Consider the following 19,010-nt stretch of genomic DNA (forward strand, 5'->3'; position numbering starts at 1 on the left):
CAATTCAGTGAGTATAGTCCAAATGGTCTACCCATGTATTAATTTTGAAATAGATTTATCAAGCTGAAGAGATCAGTATTTCATATATTAATGGAATAATGTCTAAAATGCTACAAAACAAAACAAATTCCTTCCAGTAGCACCTTAAAGACCAACTAAGTCAGTTCTTGGTATGAGCTTTTGTGTGCATGCACACTTCTTCAGATACACTGAAACAGAAGTTTCCAGACCCTTCTATATAGTGAGAAGGTGGGGAGGGGTATTACTCAGAAGGGTGGTGGGAATGGGTGATTGGCAGATAGCTGTGATGAGCCTGTTGACGACTCTTAACGACTGCAATAGGTCTTACAGGAAAAAGCAAGGGGTGAAAAGGTGAAAAATGGCTTTGTCATGTATAATGAGATAAGAATCCAAGGTCTTTGTTCAGACCAGGTTTCTCCATGGTTTTAAGTTTGGTGATAAGTTGTAATTCAGCAGCTTCTCTTTCCAGTCTATTTCTGAAATTCCTTTGTAGTAAAACAGCTACTTTGACGACGTTAAGAGTCGTCAACAGGCTCATCACAGCTATCTGCCAATCACCCATTCCCACCACCCTTCTGAGTAATACCCCTCCCCACCTTCTCACTATATAGAAGGGTCTGGAAACTTCTGTTTCAGTGTATCTGAAGAAGTGTGCATGCACACGAAAGCTCATACCAAGAACTGACTTAGTTGGTCTTTAAGGTGCTACTGGAAGGAACTTGTTTTGTTTTGACTATGGCAGACCAACACGGCTACCTATCTGTAACTAAAATGCTACAAGCAATGAAAAAAAAAAACAACAACACCCCAACAGGCAATGGAAATGAAGCTGCCTTTAAATTTTGGAAATGCATGGGTATTTGGGCTTATTTTCTCTCTGCATGGTATATGCAGAGATACATAGAAGAGGGAACAGTTACCACATCTATATAGCAGTAGACCACTTATGTAGAGTTGTGCCTGCTTATAGGATATGCATTTTAAACACATGCATTGACAAGAAATCTACTGTATATTCATGTTGACATGAAGCAGAATTTGAAACGTATCAGATTCATTGCTCTTCGAGTTTAACAGAATCACAAAAATGTCTTAGTAGCAACACTAGTAATCTGTACAATGTCTTTTAAAACATGCCAAGACTTTTGCACTTTAAAGATTCTTTACACTCTCCACCAAAAAAAAAAAGTACTGAAACCAGGTGATAGTATTTTTTTTTTATTATACACTTACTTGATAAATAATATATCTGCAGGGGCATGCACAATAATATTGCCACAATTTATCATTACAGCATTACATTGAATAATTATTTTAAAACCTGGGCTTCCGGACTTTTCTACAAATGTTTTTGTTTTGACAGCCTAATTTGAGTATTTGCTGCCTTTCGTCAGCTAAGAGAAGTGTAGTATTTCACATGATACTAACACCTGAAAATTGGCACAAATGGCAACCTTTGCCTGAGAGGTACAATACTTTAAAAGGAAGATTCCAGCATTCATTAAAATGTATTACTGGAAAGATACACAATTTTCTCTCTTAAATTCAGGAAGTCCTCAAAAGTTAATAGGGAAGTACAACCCAAGTCTATATACTTGCACCATTTCAAGCTTGCATCAAAAATCACTTTGTAAAATCAAAATTAGGTTAAAAGGCTTTTAAAAACACAGGGATTTATTCCAGATTGCCTGCAAGATTGTTAAATCCTCATAGATTAAGGAGATGGGGAAAAGAAATGAAGTACTGCTTGTTATGCCAACGTAATTTATAAAACCCCATGTTCACAAGAAGTTTGTTTGTTAGAAGAAGAAGAAGAAGAAGAAGAAGAAGAAGAAGAGTTTGGATTTGATATCCCGCTTTATCACTACCCGAAGGAGTCTCAAAGCGGTTAACATTCTCCTTTCCCTTTCTCCCCACAACAAACACTCTGTGAAGTGAGTGGGGCTGAGAGACTTCAGAGAAGTGTGACTGGCCCAAGGTCACCCAGCAGCTGCAGGTGGAGGAGCAGGGAATCGAACCCGGTTCCCCAGATTACGAGACTACCGCTCTTAACCACTACACCACACTGGCCAATGCAAACAGCAAATAGGTACAGAATCAATTAATTCTCATTTATGTTTATGGCAATATATCCCCCCACCACCACTTCTGTAAGTCACAAAAGGGATGGATCAAGGTTCTGAACCAGTTTTACTGAACCACAGAGCAACAGATACTGGTTGAGTGTTAGCTCCTCAAACATCTGTTGAGGAGAAGGGAATCCTGGAGCCTGGTTGCAAGGATGTTACTGCTGCCAGGAGGAGTCATTGCATGCCCCATCCTCCCAGCCTGAAATGTAATATCACCACTAGGAGAGTATTTCTGTATACCTGGGTCCCAGGAAACAGTATTGGCACAGCAATGCTGCAAAGTGTAGCAAAAGTGGCAGGTTGGGCCCTTAATAATTTTTATACTGGTTTGGAACTACAATACTAATTCTTGGTTCTCGATATTTCGGTTCAAAGCATTTCATAAATTTATTCATTTTACCTTACAATGTGAAACATTTCCAAGCGTTTTTTAAAAAAAGATCATTTGACAAACACGCGCGAAAGAATGCTTTGATTATGTTATTTCTTTCCGGACATTTCCTTAGTAAGTGAAGGACCATTTACAAAATTAAACCAGTTCCTCTTGACCAACAAGCAGCTGGTTTAAAAAACAAAACAAAACAAAACTGCAAACCAGCTCCATTTCTAATGCCCCCCAAACCAGAGATAGGTGTTTGTGAGGGTGAACAGGTGTGTTTTATCTAGGAAGATGCAACGGGGAAGTAACACATGGAGTTCTGCCCTCTCAATATTCATGTCTTGGTGCCAATTTTGCATCTGATTTGATCTACAATCTCAAGAAAGTAAGATGCGGGGTAGGGTGGGAGAGAAACAGCAGCTATAATTGGGTATACCCAAGACAAAATGAAAATTTGAGCATCTAGGGCAGGAATAGGCAACCCCAATCGCCTTCTCAATCCAGCCTGCAGACGGTCCAGGAATCAGAGTGTTTTTACATCAGTAGAATGTGTCCTTTTATTTAAAATGCATCTCTGGGTTATTTGTGGGGCATAGGAATTCGTTCATCCCCCCCCCCCATACAGTCCGGCCCACCACATAGTCTGAGGGACGGTGGACCGGCCCACAGCTGAAAAAGGTTGCTGACCCCTCATCTAGGGCATCTGAATATTTAGGTACCACATTTAAACATTCTCAATTCTCATTTTAATTTTCTCTGAATCACGCTGAATTCTAGTGGTACAACAAATATGCATCTGGAAACTCCATTCCAAATGGACACCACTATCCCTCTAGGAGTACATGTGCAGAACTGAGAAGTACAAGTAATGCATCCAGGGCACACACAATTTATTTTAGCTATGGGCATGTTAAATGGGGGGCAGGACTAAGGCATGTATCCAGCAACATTGCCCCATTTGTACAAGGACCCCCTCTAAATCTGTTCTGTGGGTTCTTCCAAACCCGCATATTTGGGGGGGGGGCACAGGGAGAAGAGAGGGAGGGGAAGTCTTTTCATGAATGGGATGATTTAATTGAATACAACCATGTTATTGGTATCTGTCACTAAATATACATACAATTAAAGTTTATACTTACTAATAAAACAGGTTTCCCCAAGTTTCATATTTACTTCAGGAGGAAGGTTATGAATGCATATAAAATATATAACTCCTGGAAGGCTAAGTTCTCATAAAAAGCAGGTGAGATGGCAACTGTATGTCTGGACTATACCACTTCAATCTACTAGTGGGGGAGAGGCACACGACAGAAAGCTCCTCCATTAAAACACACACACCAAATTGCTGCACATAGAATGCTATGCCATGAAGAACAGACTCCTGCCTGTTTTCCATGGTGATTTCCTATGCTCAGTAACTGTTTTTATATGGCGAAGCTTGCAACCATATGAGCTCCTACTTGTTGTATGACGTGGTATAGTACAGACATTGATGGGTGTGTTTTTACAAAGACTATCAAAGCCTTTGCCTGGCAAAAGTAATTACTGTGCAAAACACAAATATTTTCTGAATTAGATATTCAGATAGTAAAATCATGTAATCACATTTTATTTAAGGCTCAAGATATACATCACTCAGTACATCCGTTTTCTTTCTCAGTTAAGTGCAAACTACTGCAGAGTGAGCCCTGCACTGTGTTAAACACAAACAGCAAAACATGGAGGGGGAAATGTCCGCACAAACACACACACAACCAACAAAGCTCTGTTTATGTGAGTTTCAGAAACCAGCTCAGAAGTCAGCATCATAAGGAATAAAGTGTAGCTGCTGCCTTCTGAAACACCAATAACCTCTTACTTAATTTTTTTGGTAATTATAGGGATGAACACAAATAGCCATGCAACAATATTTAACAGGCAATCAAGTGATAAAGCTCAGTGCTCAGGATAAGAACTAAATTCTTTAAATAAAACAAGTGTCAACTCATTTAAAAGCCAGAGACATTTATTGTTTTTGAACTGGACTGACTGCAGTTAATTTGCTCGAGCAAAATCTCAGGATTAAATACCCCTCCGTGTCCATCTTCCATAATCAATCCAGAGTATTTAATTTCTTCTTTGTGCTCCAAGGATGTCTCAAGGCAAATGCGTCCTTGTAATTTCAGAGTCAGAATGTCCTTCTTCTTGGAGACTGGGCTCATAGTCACCAGCATTATTGGCCAACTCAACATCTGGCTCATCATTGCTCTCGGCACTATAATCCACTTCTTCAAGAAAGCGAGGTTCATCTTCTTCCAGGACGTACGTAGTGGGGCTGCAGCAAGAACACCAGGAGAGGAGGCTTATCGTCTATTATGCTCAAGTGAAGCAGCTTCCCAGCATAAACATATTTAACTAATTAGTTTTTCTAAAATGTGACCAAGACGCTCTGAACCAATAACATGATAACTATAGCCATTCATTCTATCACTGAGTGCCAAATGTTATATAGGAGATGAATTATCATTCTCCCCCAAAATTGGCAGCAGCAACGTCTTACAAAGCCCTTCATCAATAAATATGAATCTTATCTTATATTAACAAAACATTCTGAACTCTGAATTTTCAAAACACGCAACGCATAGACCCAGAAACATGAAAGCCTGTGTGGCAAAAGGCCATATGCATTCTCTCTATCCTCTCTGCATGGATAAGCCCTGGTGACTCCACCTATGACATTGCGCACTGAAAGGAAGGTCTGAATGTTCTCTTGAAGCCTCCTGGGAACAGAGATCTGTGTGATCACGGCTCCTGACTGCAAGAAGGATCCCAAGCGCATCCAGCTGGAGATGCGAAGAATCCAAGGCTGCAGCCAGCAGTGATGGGGATGTGGGGGCAAGTCATGCCTCCCCGCTCCTCCATCAACACATTTTTAGGCAGACATCAGAATAGGGCATTTTTATACATTGGATAACTGTCCCTTTCACAGCATGCCGAACGGCACCAACTAGTTTGTCAGAGCCACAGAACGAAAAGACAAACTAAAAATAGAAAAGCAATTTCTACAGCAACATAACTGAGGCTAGTGTTTATAACAAAAGTTATTCCAAGATTACTGAGATTTCAATGTGTTTTTATTAAAATGCAGTCAAGTAAAGAAAAATAAGCAATGGGTATCAATGTGGTCTCCTAAGGAAACAGGTTTTGGGGATTCGATCAGGAGGACGTTTTCTACAAGACAAGTTTCTTCACTGAAGCTTTACCCTTCCCATGTGACAGAATGGTTCCCCCCCCCCTTTACAAAACATTTTTGCAGAGCAAGTCAGGTCAACTTTCATATAAAACCTATTAAAGTGCATCACACAAAGACAACAGAAATGAAAACAGTGCATCACTTCACTTCGACAGCACAGCAAAAAGCTTTGAAGCAATTGAAGTAGGTGAGTGAAACCACAGACAGTGGGAAAAGGGAAGCGTCATCACATGTCTGAAGACAAAAGGGAAATCTCACCTTTTCCCAGGCCATGAGAATCTGTGCCCGCTATCAATTCTAGCAGTGAAATGTGCCACTAGACTCTACCAAAAATCAATCTCAAAACCTATCCAACAAAGATAATTAGGAAACTTACCTCTGAAAGGAAGCTGGTCCTTTCATTTTAGGTGTTAAAATGATTAAAGAGCTGAGAAAGCCATAGTAAGGTACATACAGTGGTACCTCGCAAGACGAATGCCTCGCAAGACGAAAAACGCGCAAGACAAAAGAGTTTTCCGTTTTTTGAGTCGTTCTGCAAGACAAATTTCCCTATGGGCTTGCTTCGCAAGACGAAAAGTCTTGCGAGTTCTTGCGAGTTTGTTTCCTTTTTCTTAAAGCCGCTAAGCCGTTAATAGCTGCTAAGCCGCTAATAGCCATGCTTCGCAAGACGAAAAAACCGCAAGACGAAGAGACTGGTGGAACGGATTAATTTCGTCTTGCGAGGCACCACTGTACTACAAAATGTCTGTCTGAAATTGTGTTCTTTACACAGAGATCCTGATTCAGATTCAGCAACCCAGGTTGCGGATGCAGAGTGTTCTTCACATGCACACATAGAAAAACTAGTCTTGGGAGCAATGCTTTTCTTTCTCCATCTATGTTACACCCCCCCCCCCCCCCGCCCACAAATTTGCACTAAAATCTGCCTTCTGCTATAGTTATTTCATTTTAAATTCCCCGCCTCTAACTATTTCATAGGACATCACTGAGAACTGTTGCCTGGCAAGAGAAGACTTGCCTCCATCATGGACTGGATGAGACCCAGCTGCTCCATCCACTATCCCTTGTCTCTAACATCATCAGTGATGTCTGCAGTCTCATAGGCGGAGGCGGAGGGGCAACACCAGGAAGGGCACAAGGATGAAAAAAGGAAATGTTAGCTGCATAAACCTGGCACCACAGGGTTACCGTGGTATTCCTCTTCCTGTTACCAGATTTGAATGTATTGTTTTATTGTAAGAATCTCTTGAAAACAACTTCGTAAGTGGAATTTAAGTATTCTGTAAAAAATAAACATTTAGCACAACAACATTTTCAGCTCGTACTACCTTGTCACTTTACAATTGGATTCAATCAATTCATTTTCAATGTCAAAGAGCGTAGATGGCAGGTTGTATTCTAGTGGTGATGTCAACCTTTTCAAACGCAATAAACCAGAACAGAACTTGGCTCCCATCTCTTCGAGTTCACGTGTCCCAATCTGTAAGCCCTAATTAGAGAACAACATATTCACTGAGTGGTTAGTTTAATTATGTCTGATGCTATTGCTAAAAATAACTCCTGGCACAGTTTGTCTTATGAAGAGATGCAAGACCAGCTAATTAAAGTATTAAAGCAACAAATGCAAAACCGGATGATCCCCAAAGTTTATATCTTTATAAGATGTGTTTGGAGTCCAGAATACAAGCTATGATAAACATGCTATTCAAAAAGTAGGCTAAACTGGCCACTTTATTTTGAAGGAAAAGCATTTGCGGGACACCATTATGAACATAAAGGTAAAGGGACCCCTGACCATTAGGTCCAGTCATGGCCGACTCTGGGGTTGCAGCGCTCATCTCGCTTTATTGGCCGAGGGAGCTGGCGTACAGCTTCCGGGTCATGTGGCCAGCATGACTAAGCCGCTTCTGGCGAACCAGAGCAGCACACGGAAATGCTGTTTACCTTCCCGCCGGAGTGGTACCTATTTATCTGCTTGAACTTTGACGTGCTTTCAAACTGCTAGGTTGGCAGGAGTAGGGACCGAGGAACGGGAGCTCACCCCGTCGCGGGGATTTGAACCGCCAACCTTCTGATCGGCAAGTCCTAGGCTCTGTGGTTTAACCTGCAGTGCAACCCACGTCCCTTTTATTCTGAACATGCTTCTGGCCTATTATTTGCTTTAAAATCTCCTCTGCTATTAACCCCCAAAGGTATTGCTTACTGCAAAGCACATTCAGGGACAAATTACAGGCATGGTTAGGGGCAGTTTTTGGCAGGAAACCTTTGCAGGGACACAATCCAGATCAGTGGCATGTCCCAGATTGAGACCTGACAGATTTTCCCTTTCACCTCCCTTTTTAAAGAAAGTGGCCAGGCTGAACCATTAAAAAAAAAAAATGTTTGCTTACCCTAATATGTGGTTTGGCCCTTACATAATACATATTTCAAAGTGTTCCTCTAAAGAGAATCCAGGCAGTGCACAAGATTACTTTTTCAGTCTCATTAAATATTCAGATGCCATTTTTACAATTCAGTTTTATTTTTTACCTTGTACTTCCCCTGGTCACATCCACATAATGTGCTTTCCATGGTGTAACTCCTCTGAACGCCTATTTCTCTCCAAACAACAACACGTGCCGTAGATTCCTTGGACTTTTCTACCACAAAACTGCAGCTGCCCATGCAGAATGCTGGTGCTGTCTGACTCAGAATCTTTGGAAGGGTCTAGAGGAAGGAAGTATTTAACAGCAGTCTGAAACTGTTAAAAAGTTTAGCAGGTACAATGTCAAGAAACCACCGAATATTAAAAGGTGCATTACTTGGTCCACTTTCAATATGTGAAAAAGTATATAACCGGAACTGAATTCCTGTGGATTTCAGGCTACATATTATTTAGATGCAAATAAATAAAAAATTAAGGATAGAAGAAGGATGCATTCCAATAATTTATTTCAAACGATTTATTCCCCCAAAAGCGAGCCCAGGGCAGTTAACAAATATATAATTCTAACAACACAAAATACAATAGCAGCAAAAAGCTCCACTTAAAATATCAATACAAACACAGAAAATGACCGTAATAAAACAGCAAGATAGCAGAAAAATTATTACACCACGAAGACATGGCAAAATAAAAATGTTCTCACCGTGTGCCTAAAAGTAGCCAGAGTCAGGGAAAACTACACAAAAAATGAGAGGAACTTTTGTGATGTAGTGGCCACTCATGAGACTACCACCCAGCTATTTAAAAAAAAAGCAGGGCATTCCCTATTTACACAGTTTGTACAACCAAATGGAAGTCCACTATGTGAGAGGAACAGCAGTATGAGATACAACCCAGCATGTGGAGGCTGTGATTTTATATCCCACTGCAGTGATACCAGATGTAGAACAGAGGGGAAGGAGCTTCTAGCCTCATGAAACTTGCCCAAACTGTTGAGGATCTGGTTTGCCAATTCTTCTCCAATTGTATTATAAATATACTTCTATTCTTAAGGCGGAAAATATGAAAACAATGAGAAGAGGTAGGAACGAAGATTTGGAGATATGCTTCCGAGGTCCAGACTACGGGGAGCCCGGAAAAATTAATAATTACATTTTGGATTACAATTTGGTTTTTTTTATTTTAGTTTTTTATTTTTAATTTGATTATGATACAGAAATGTTGATTGGCAGTTTTATTGGAAAAGCAATAAAATTATTAAAAAATAAATAAAATAAATATACTTCTATTATTTATCCTTTATAATTCTGCTGTCATCACAATACAGCATTCTCCTTAGTACAGTAATAATATATTATTGGGGTTTCAGGCTATAGCCGTAGAATGAACAGACAGTGAAAATTAATTAAAATATATTTACATATGATGCATATCAACAATATATAGAACATTTATCTATCTATCCCCAATGTTTTAATAGTTTCTTACATAAAATTTTACTGTTTTTTTAAGGAAGCTGTTTTATGTTCACTTCACTAATTAAAAACCAGATAGTTAAATTTTCCAAAACAGTGGGTTGTATTCATGTTCAAAGCTCATTGAGTGGACCCACTGGAATTTGTGGATATGACTAACTTAGGTCTTTCAATTTCAATGGATCTCCTCTGGGCAAAATACTACTGGCATACTACTGACAGTGTTATCACTTGAGGATTAGACAAAATAAATAGAAATAGAATTTATGAATCCATTGTGGCCTTGTTTGGATTTTTAAAGCAACAACTCACCCTATAGCCAAGGTCTTCAACCACATCACAAGAAGCAGCACTAAGATTAGTGTGCCACATGGTTTCCTTGATGCTGCAGCCATACATAAATACGTTTTTCTTGCGAGAATGACCATGATAATCACAAAAAACCTATGAGAAATAAAGTTTTCAAAAGTTATAAAAGATGAAACTTTCTTGTATCTGCAGTGGGGCAGAGATATTGTCTTTTTTTGCAATGATATTTTATTAGTTTTCAAATATTCCCCCAATAATAGCCAAATTATAACAATATCAATTAACTGGGGACAGAGATATTTTCACAAATATTCCAGCTCATCAATTATATACCGTTTGTTCAATTTCTGTGCTGTCTTTTACTACTCTGTAATGAATCCCATTTCTTCAAGGAGTCAAAGGCCACATTCTGATGTAATGATCCCAGGCTAATAAACTATGGTTTATTGGCTCAGGAGCCAACTGTATGCTCCTGCCTTCCCTCACATAAGCAGCTTCAGTGAATCTATCTGTTTCTTTAACCAGTTTCTTATGATGCTTGAACTGGGAAATCGTTATTAAAATGTTCCCTCCAAATGAGGATATGAAACCAGAATCAGATCCTGCTTTTAATCGGGAACTCTTAGTCACAGATTCCCAGTTTGGTTGTGCAAAGAAGGGCCAAGAAGGAGCACACAATGTTTTATCAGATCAGGACTGTTGCATATGAACGAGGACAAAAGCGTGAAGTTTGGCTTAGAACTTTGATTTTAAAAAGAGAGAAGGAAACATAACATAAAAAAGAAATGAATGAAATGGATTTAAGTATTGTTAAAAGTCACTTTACATAACAATGAAATCAAGTAACAAATCCTGAGAAATAGTCCAAAACCTCTTCTCTCAGATGGTTCAACTATGTAAAAAAGGAAGAACAAAAATTAGGCCCAACTAAATGTAACAGAAGCATTCATGTCTTTCCCTTTTCACCAACATTCTGCCTCCATTCACATACAAACATCCTGGGATCCTGAAGTCTAATTTCCTCTGCCTGCTCTTCAAAGATTTTCTCTAAAGAGAGACCTTTCATCTTAGCATGAAACACCACAGAACTAAGATTTGGGATAAAACCTGCTTGCTTTTTCAGAGGGAAATGCAACATTTCCACATATATCCAATGCTGGAGTAGAGATAAATACTGCTTTTTATGTTGCCTAGAATGACCTATGTTGGGATGCAGATGGCACTGTGGTCTAAACCACTGAGCCTAGGACTTGCCGATCGGAAGGTCATCGGTTCGAATCCCCGTGACGGGGTGAGCTCCCGTTGCTCGGTCCCTGCTCCTGCCAACCTAGCAGTTTGAAAGCACGTCAGAGTGCAAGTAGATAAATAGGTACCACTCTGGCGGGAAGGTAAATGGCGTTTCCGTGTGCTGCTCTGGTTTTGCCAGAAGCAGCTTATTCATGCTGGCCACATGACCTGGAAAAACTGTTAGCGGACAAACGTCCGCTCCCTCGGCCAGTAAAGCGAGATGAGCGCTGCAACCCCAGAGTTGTTCATGACTAGACTTAACTGTCAGCGGTCCCTTACCTTTATGAATGACCTATGCATAGCAAACAGTACTGTGCACCTGCATGTCTACGTATGCGCATGTGTGCATGCACACACATTGGCCGCACACACTACTGACATGAGGCCTGTGGGGGTGGTGGCAAAGCGTCAATATGGCCGTTGGACCAACAAAACAATTAGTCACTCCTGAAAACCACACCTACAGAAAACCACATGAAGAGTCTCATCTGTCTGTGGCTGCTAATAATACTGACCACATTTAAAAGCAGAGCATGGGATCTGCGGAGGTAGAACTGTAGAGGTTTCTGAGGAGAAACATCTGTCAAAAGAGTTCCCTCACAGATTTCATATATTTTGGGAGAGGAAGGGGCATTTTCATGCAATGCCAGAATGACTTTTACTTACGATGCTTTTACTTCAGTGGAATGAACTGGGTGAGCACACGGATACGAACACTTACCAGGGGCAAACGTTTTATAGTAGCCAAATACTGCAGCAGGCCTTTGGCATGATAAATGGTGGGGTGCAGATCTAGGTTGGGGTTTTGCCATTGTCTGTTCAAGTCCTCCCCGCTTAAAGAACAGCGATGACTACAGGAGAAAGACAATCTCAGTAAGTTCTTACTGTCCCAAGCAAAAATGTTTCCCCCTCCAAGTAAGTTTGTGAGACAACTTTTGTGGATATTTTGTGCTATTTTATTAAGACAAAAAAGGCGGCTCTTTAAAGTCTTGCTTTAACTGTTTGATTTTTTAAAAACCAGTTCAGTGAAAATGAATCATGATATTAGAAAGCTAGCCTGCTTGTATCCAGCATTTGTCTAAACTGGTGGGGACTATTACATTTTGTGATAGTAAATTCCACAGTTTAGCTATGTGCTGCATGAAAAAGTGCTTACTTTTGTCGGTCCTAAATATCCCACCATAAGAGCAAACCCTTAGAGGCCGAGGTGCCTTTCCTCCCCCAAAAGTTTTTTTTTTTGAGGGCACTGCCCCCCAAGCTGATGGGCATGACCATTCAAACGGTGTTTGTGTGCCACATCATGTGAATAATTATGTGGGGCAGGGCTTACCTTGGGTCCCCCCAATACTTTATTCAAGTGGGCACCCCTGTCACCCACATTTCAGCTTCACTGGAAGACGCCGGGTTCTAGTGTTACGACAGGAAAAAGCCTATACAGTCATACCTCGGGTTAAAGTTGAGCGTTTTTGGGTTGCGCTCCGGGGTGACCCGGAAGTAACGCGTTCCAATAACGTGTTACTTCCAGGTTTCGCCGCTCGCGCATGCACAGACGCTCAAAATGACGTCACACGAATGCGCAGAACCGGCGAATCGTGACCCGCGCACATTGTGTTCTCTTCAGGATGTGAACAGGGCTCCGGAACGGATCCCGTTCGCATCCAGAGGTACCACTGTATACTTTTTCCACACCATGGATAATTTTACACACATCAATCATGTTCTCATTTAGTTTAGAAAAAAGGCAAGTAACCCCAAATGCTGTAATCTTTCCTTATAAGCCAGTTGCTCCAGCCCCTGATAATTTTGGTTGCCCTTTTCTGACTTTTTCTAGCTGTACAATATCCTTTTTGAGGTGCGACAGCCAGAACTGTACACTATATTCCAAGTGTGGGCACACCATGGATTTGTATAAAGTTATTCTGATATTATTTTTTATCGCTTTTTACTGATCCCTAACATGGAGTTCACAGCTGCTGCATACTGGGCTGACCGTTTTCATTGCGCTGTTCATTGAATATTGAGGCAAAAGGACAGAAGGCCCATGGCCTAAACTTGGTTTGGAAGTGCCTAAGAAGCATTATCTTTGCTGCTGAATACACTTAAAAACTTACTTTCCATTAATGACCCCATCAGGATTAAGCATTGGTACAATTTTAAAAATATAGGATTCTCGTAAACTTTGGGCAGCAGGAGTATTACTCATGAGATATTCCAAAGTTCCCTTCATAACCCAGCTTGCGTTAGTCTCTCCAGGATGAACACGAGCACATAAGAAAATATAAGGACGGTTTCCTAAAAAACACAAAAAAAACACCGCACAAGCAAAATAGCATGATACAATTACAAGTCACAGCAGCTTGCTTATTACGAATTGACACATATGAACTAGAACATGAAATGCACGTAATTAAAGCACTTGAATTCATTAAAGTAGAATATACATATGGCATAAAGTGTTGAACAGGTAGGTGTGGCCACCTGGCATGTTCAATTAGGCCCACAAATTAAACATTTTCCAGAACATCTATATGCAATTCACATATCTTTTACAAAGCAGCCTGCATTCAGGAAAACAAATATATATATAAATTCTCAGTGAGAAAGAGGAAAAACGTTGTACTTACTGAACTGACAGATATGTTCATAGTAATCTGACTCCGGCATGGCTGTTATAGTTACTATGGGACAGCTGTTTCCAGAGAGAGTCTCACACAAAACATCTTGTCGAAAATATATCTGCTGAGGATTGTGTGTGGAGTCCAGTTTTTTGAGATGCATCTTCATGACAAAAAAGAAGTAGACTGTAAGCCTACAGCCAGGGTTTGTTTCATATTTTACCATAACTACAGGTTTAGCTTTTCCTGTGCTTAAAAGACAGCAAACACCACCAGCAGTTCTAGAACTGTTCTCCACCAGTATATTTGTAAAACAATGCAGTTTTATTTCAAAACAGAGTTTTTCTGAAGACCACCCCCCATCCGACAGAAAACTGCTTCCTCTGTTATCAGAGGCCACCATACATTTTTTTGGGGGGGGGGGCACGACATCTGTAAAGTGTTATATGTATTCCTACATTTATGGACCGTAACCTCTTGCAAACTGAATGCATTAAAGTTTACATTTCTTATTTTTGTACCAACATCATTTTGTCAAACCCAGTCTCTAATCTGCATTGCTATGGCCTACAGCTGAAACAAATCAACTAGAGCCAACGTTGTGCTCTACATCTGCAAAGTCCTGGTTATTCAGAAATAATGCTAAACTTTTTACCGCATTAGTTTACAGGAGCTTTACTAGTAATTTTTTTTTTTTTTAACTTTCCTAAACTTTACGTATGAACATTTCAGGTGTTTTCAAGCAGAAAGAGCTTTTGCATCTAGCTATTTTTGTGATCACTATCAAACCATGTAGCTAAAATACTTGAAATCGTTAAAGTAAAAATGTGCATAAACAAATTATGCCTCTACCTAAGCTCAAATTAACTCACCATTAAAGCTGAGTAAGTATATGGGTAATGGTAAGCAAAGTAACAAACATCATCCTTATGCTGGAAACTAACAGTGAAGGTAATTGTGTAGTAGGACTTTCCCTTCTGGCCACCAGCTGCAATGGAACTTCTTGAAAAGTGATTCCTAGAAACAACATATTAGAATTAGCTTAAAGATGCAGTGCATGCTACAATTTATGGTAAATAATCTGCAGAGCAGAGATGCATCACTCACTCAACTATTACAGTACCTTTAGTACAAATTAACAAAGGTTGAAATTTGAATTCTCCTTTCATTAGTTTTTATTTTTAATTTTTTATTAGAATTTTATTTACAACATAACACAAACCTCACATCCCCAATACACAAATCCACCGACATTAAACATGAACCTAACATACAGTGAGCATAACATACAACAATACAAGCAACCAAATAAAAGACTTCCTTTATCCTGTATCTGGCCTCCTTATTTACTTCTTACAAACTGCTTCCTTTATGAATAATTATTAAAATTTTTCTAATTGTAACTTAAATATCCACAAAGTCTCCTGCAGACAATAATCGAAACAAGTCCAGGTGTGTATTTTAGGGTACTGTTTTGTGAAGTATTCTCTGCATTTTCCCCATGCTTTTTGAAACTCTTGTCTAGTGTGGTGAAAGGAGGGAAAGTAAAGTTACATCACATTGAGATAAATTACAGAACAAAAATTGGAAAAGATGGAAAGGATTTGCTGAAATAGTTAACCGAATTAGAATACAAAAAAGGGAGGTGTGAGGAGGTCAAGGAAACAAGCAAATGAAAGATAAGTTATGGGAAGATTAGCTGTTGTTTTTTCCCTTTTCTTCTTTCTTCCTTATTGTGATGTGTTGTTTTGTTTTTGTTTAATATGGTGTTATTACTTTTGCTTTTTGTAACCCTTAAAAATTTTAATAAATATTATTTTTTTTTAAAAAGAAACTCTTGTCTAGTGCCTCTGTTAATCTAGCCAGTTCAATATACCCTAACATTATTAGTTTTTAAAACAGTGTTAATTACGAATATAGCTAAGTTAGTTTTTCAGCCCATTTAATTCAATGTTTTATTTCCTCCATTTACAGTTATACTTACTTGTAGTAACAAATATCAGTTCCTACACGAGTCCACCACGGTTTGCCATTTAGTGCATCTTGAACAGAGTACATAAGGGGCTGCATACCTTCAAGCAAAATATATTACGTGATTCAACATGGTTGCATGTATTCAGTGATAAATATACCCGTCTAGAGCAGGGCTCAGCAAACTTTTTCAGCAGGGGGCCGGTCCACCGTCCCTCAGACCATGTGGGGGGCCGGACTATATTTTTTTGGGCGGGGGATGAATGAATTCCTATGCCCCACAAATAACCCAGAGATGCATTTTAAATAAAAGGACACATTCTACTCATGTAAAAACACACTGACCATCCGCGGGTCGGATTGGGCTGGATCCGGCCCCTGGGCCTTAGTTTCCCTACCCATGGTCTAGAGAGCATAGAGTTAAAAGAAAACTTAACTTTTTAATCAAGGAAAATACCATCTAATATATTAAAAAGTTATGATTCTGCATTCTGAATATGCCAAGATAAATAATCAACTAAGTTTGAGTGTCATTTTGATTGCTGAGAGTTCATAAAACTGCGTAACAATCTAACCCTTCAATATATATATTTCTTTATCACTGGGGGGAAAGCACTGTGAAGGTTTTGTACATCTGAATAAATCCACATTCTTCCTAGGCACTTCTTTTGAATAAGAGAAGAAAAACAGGTCTTACCATAATTAAACTGACTATTTGTCTTTTCACAGTTGATTATATTAAATCGGTAGGCAACACCTGCTCGCATTCCGCTGACTTCGAAGTAAAACCACTGATGATAATGATTGCTGTTTATGTCAGAGTTCAGAATGAGATCATACTCATTTCTAAAGATGAACAGAAACAAGTCTTAAAATGAAGAACAGCTTCAAAATCAAAAACAAAGCAAAACAAATGACAACATCTTACTTTCTGATCTGAATAACTTTGCGTAAATTTCCCGATTCAAATTTGGAGTTAAATTTCAGGACGTCTCCTTCATCTGGCACTGGACAGCTTAAAGAAATAAAATCACAGGGAAATGAAAGTTACATATATATTTATCATTCCAATTTTATACTATACTATAAATATAGCTGGGTGCATATAATGAAGTGGGCGATGGAAAATAAATAATAACAGTTCCTCCTTACGATGGCTACAAATATCACTTTTAGTTATATGACTTTAATTATTCAGGGCTTCGTATTCCTGGTTTCTTTTGAAACTGATTCAACCAATAAGGCACAGCCTACAGGAGTTTTGATGTTACTCATCAGTAGGATTATTCTGGGGTAAAGCACATCAACTGAAGTATCTATGTAATGCTCAGTTGTCATAGAGCAGTCTTTCCCAGCCTGGGGCCTTCCAGATGTTTTGGACTACAACTCCTATCCGTCCCAGGCAGTATATATCTGTGCTGACACGGCCACATGGAAGTTGTAGCCCAAAACATTTGAGGCTGGGAATGGCTGCCATACATTTTACTTTCCCCAACATTTCTGGTCTTCTTACACAATAAGGTAGCACAACCCACCATGATGTGTGTTCACCAGAAAATAACATTTCTCCAATCTTATTCTCACTGAATTTACAAAGAGTTTTGCAAAAACCTCAAACAGATATCGTATTTTTCACTCTATAGGGCGCACCGGACCATAGGGCGCACCTAGGGGTTTTTTTTTGGGGGGGGGGGAATAAAGGGGAAAAAATCCCGCTGCCTGTCTTGGCTTCCTCTTTAGCCACGCACAACCTCTCCAGCCGGGGGAGGCTACGTGCGGCTTTGCCAGAAGCCAAGACAGCAAGCGGGATGGATCCCGCTCGCTGTCTTGGCTTCCTTTTCAGCCGCGGGGCTTGGGCGGGGGAAGCCCGAGCTTCCCCCGACCCCAGCCCCCAGAATGGGTTTGGGAGTGGGGGCGAGGTTGCGCACAACCTCGCCTTCGCTCCCGGAGTTTGCTGCTATCCGCAAGCCCCGCTGGGCTCCCAAGGCTTGCGGATAGCTGCCCAAAGCCTGGGGTGTGCAGCGCTGTGCTCCCCGGGCTTCGGGCTACAGGCTGCTATCCCGCCGCACTCCGAAGGCTTGCAGATAGCTTCCTGAAGCCTGGAGAGCGAGAGGGGCCAGTGCGCACCGACCCCTCTCGCTCTCCAGGCTTCAGCGAAAGCCTGCATTCACCCCATAGGACGCACACACATTTCCCCTTCATTTTTGGAGGGGAAAAAGTGTGTCCTATAGAGCAAAAAATACGGTACCTGCTATTTGCAGAAATAAAATATCCAATTAACTCAGGGATTTACTTAACCCAACGAAAATGTTTAAGAAGATGTTTAGATATTAGAGTAATCTTTGTTTCTCTTGGAGAGACTTTCAGTGGAGTCAACCTGCTGATGCAATGGACCTCTGCTCACACAGATGTTGGGGACCTCTGCAGCAGACTGCAGGAGGGGACGTGCATAGCTACGGAGGGGAGGGAGCGCAAAGGGAAATCCTGTCACATCCATTCATGTGACGTTGGAATCACCCACAATATTTCTTTAAAGAAGTTTCTTAACTTGACAAAAAATAATGGAATAACACATTCCATATAAACAAGAATATGGGAATATTTGGCATAATGAATATCTAAGTAAGTTATTTAATTGCTTCAGTTTGCTGCTCTACTGGCTAAAAGTGGTGTTTTTCAAGTTTCCAAGGTAGAATAACTAGGAAGCTTTTATGGAGTTTGTCGAAGAGAAGACTAGTAAGAGGTAGAGAAAGCACACTTTTAGAAGTTTGCTCACTAATGCCAATCTTCACCTGCAGTGTTCATTCATAGGCAGGTGTTAGGGAAGTATTTTAAATTCATATTTCATGGACCAATGGTGAGTTACTTTCCCAGAATACTCTGCAACACACAAGTGTTTCACTGCAGGCATAGAGAGGTTCCTCAGAAGATAAGGAGGCACATGCAGTCATACCTCGGGATAAATACACTTCAGGTTGAGCGCTTTCGGGTTGCACTCCGTGACGACCCGGAAGTAACAGAGCGCGTTACTTCCTGGTTTCGCCTCATGCGCAGATGGTCAAAATGACATCATGCACATGCGTGGAAGCGGCGAAATGCGACCCGTGCACGTGCCGTCGCGTCTTACGTTCTGTTCGGGATGCGAACAGGGCTCCGGAACGGATCCC

At 40.3% G+C, this 19,010-nt stretch overlaps 1 protein-coding gene across 5 annotated transcripts in view; it reads right to left on the reverse strand.

Annotated features, from left to right (window-relative positions):
- Positions 1-4,516: 4,516 nt before the first annotated feature.
- AGTPBP1 (ATP/GTP binding carboxypeptidase 1) overlaps positions 4,517-19,010 on the reverse strand; it is a 65,507-nt gene continuing 51,013 nt past the window's right edge. For all 5 annotated transcript variants that reach the window (XM_081880933.1, XM_081880931.1, XM_081880932.1 and 2 more), the window contains 11 exons: positions 16,772-16,858; positions 16,541-16,689; positions 15,857-15,944; positions 14,745-14,889; positions 13,882-14,035; positions 13,369-13,549; positions 11,979-12,108; positions 9,974-10,105; positions 8,291-8,467; positions 7,090-7,250; positions 4,517-4,843 (listed from right to left, as the gene is read on the reverse strand). In XM_081880933.1, coding sequence (XP_081737059.1) covers positions 4,666-4,843; positions 7,090-7,250; positions 8,291-8,467; positions 9,974-10,105; positions 11,979-12,108; positions 13,369-13,549; positions 13,882-14,035; positions 14,745-14,889; positions 15,857-15,944; positions 16,541-16,689; positions 16,772-16,858 — 1,582 coding nt within the window. In that variant the 3' untranslated portion in view covers positions 4,517-4,665. The remainder of the gene's footprint in view (positions 4,844-7,089; positions 7,251-8,290; positions 8,468-9,973; positions 10,106-11,978; positions 12,109-13,368; positions 13,550-13,881; positions 14,036-14,744; positions 14,890-15,856; positions 15,945-16,540; positions 16,690-16,771; positions 16,859-19,010) is intronic.

Source organism: Podarcis erhardii (assembly GCF_964252035.2).
Source record: "Podarcis erhardii genome assembly, chromosome: 11".
NCBI classification, from domain to species: domain Eukaryota; kingdom Metazoa; phylum Chordata; class Lepidosauria; order Squamata; family Lacertidae; genus Podarcis; species Podarcis erhardii.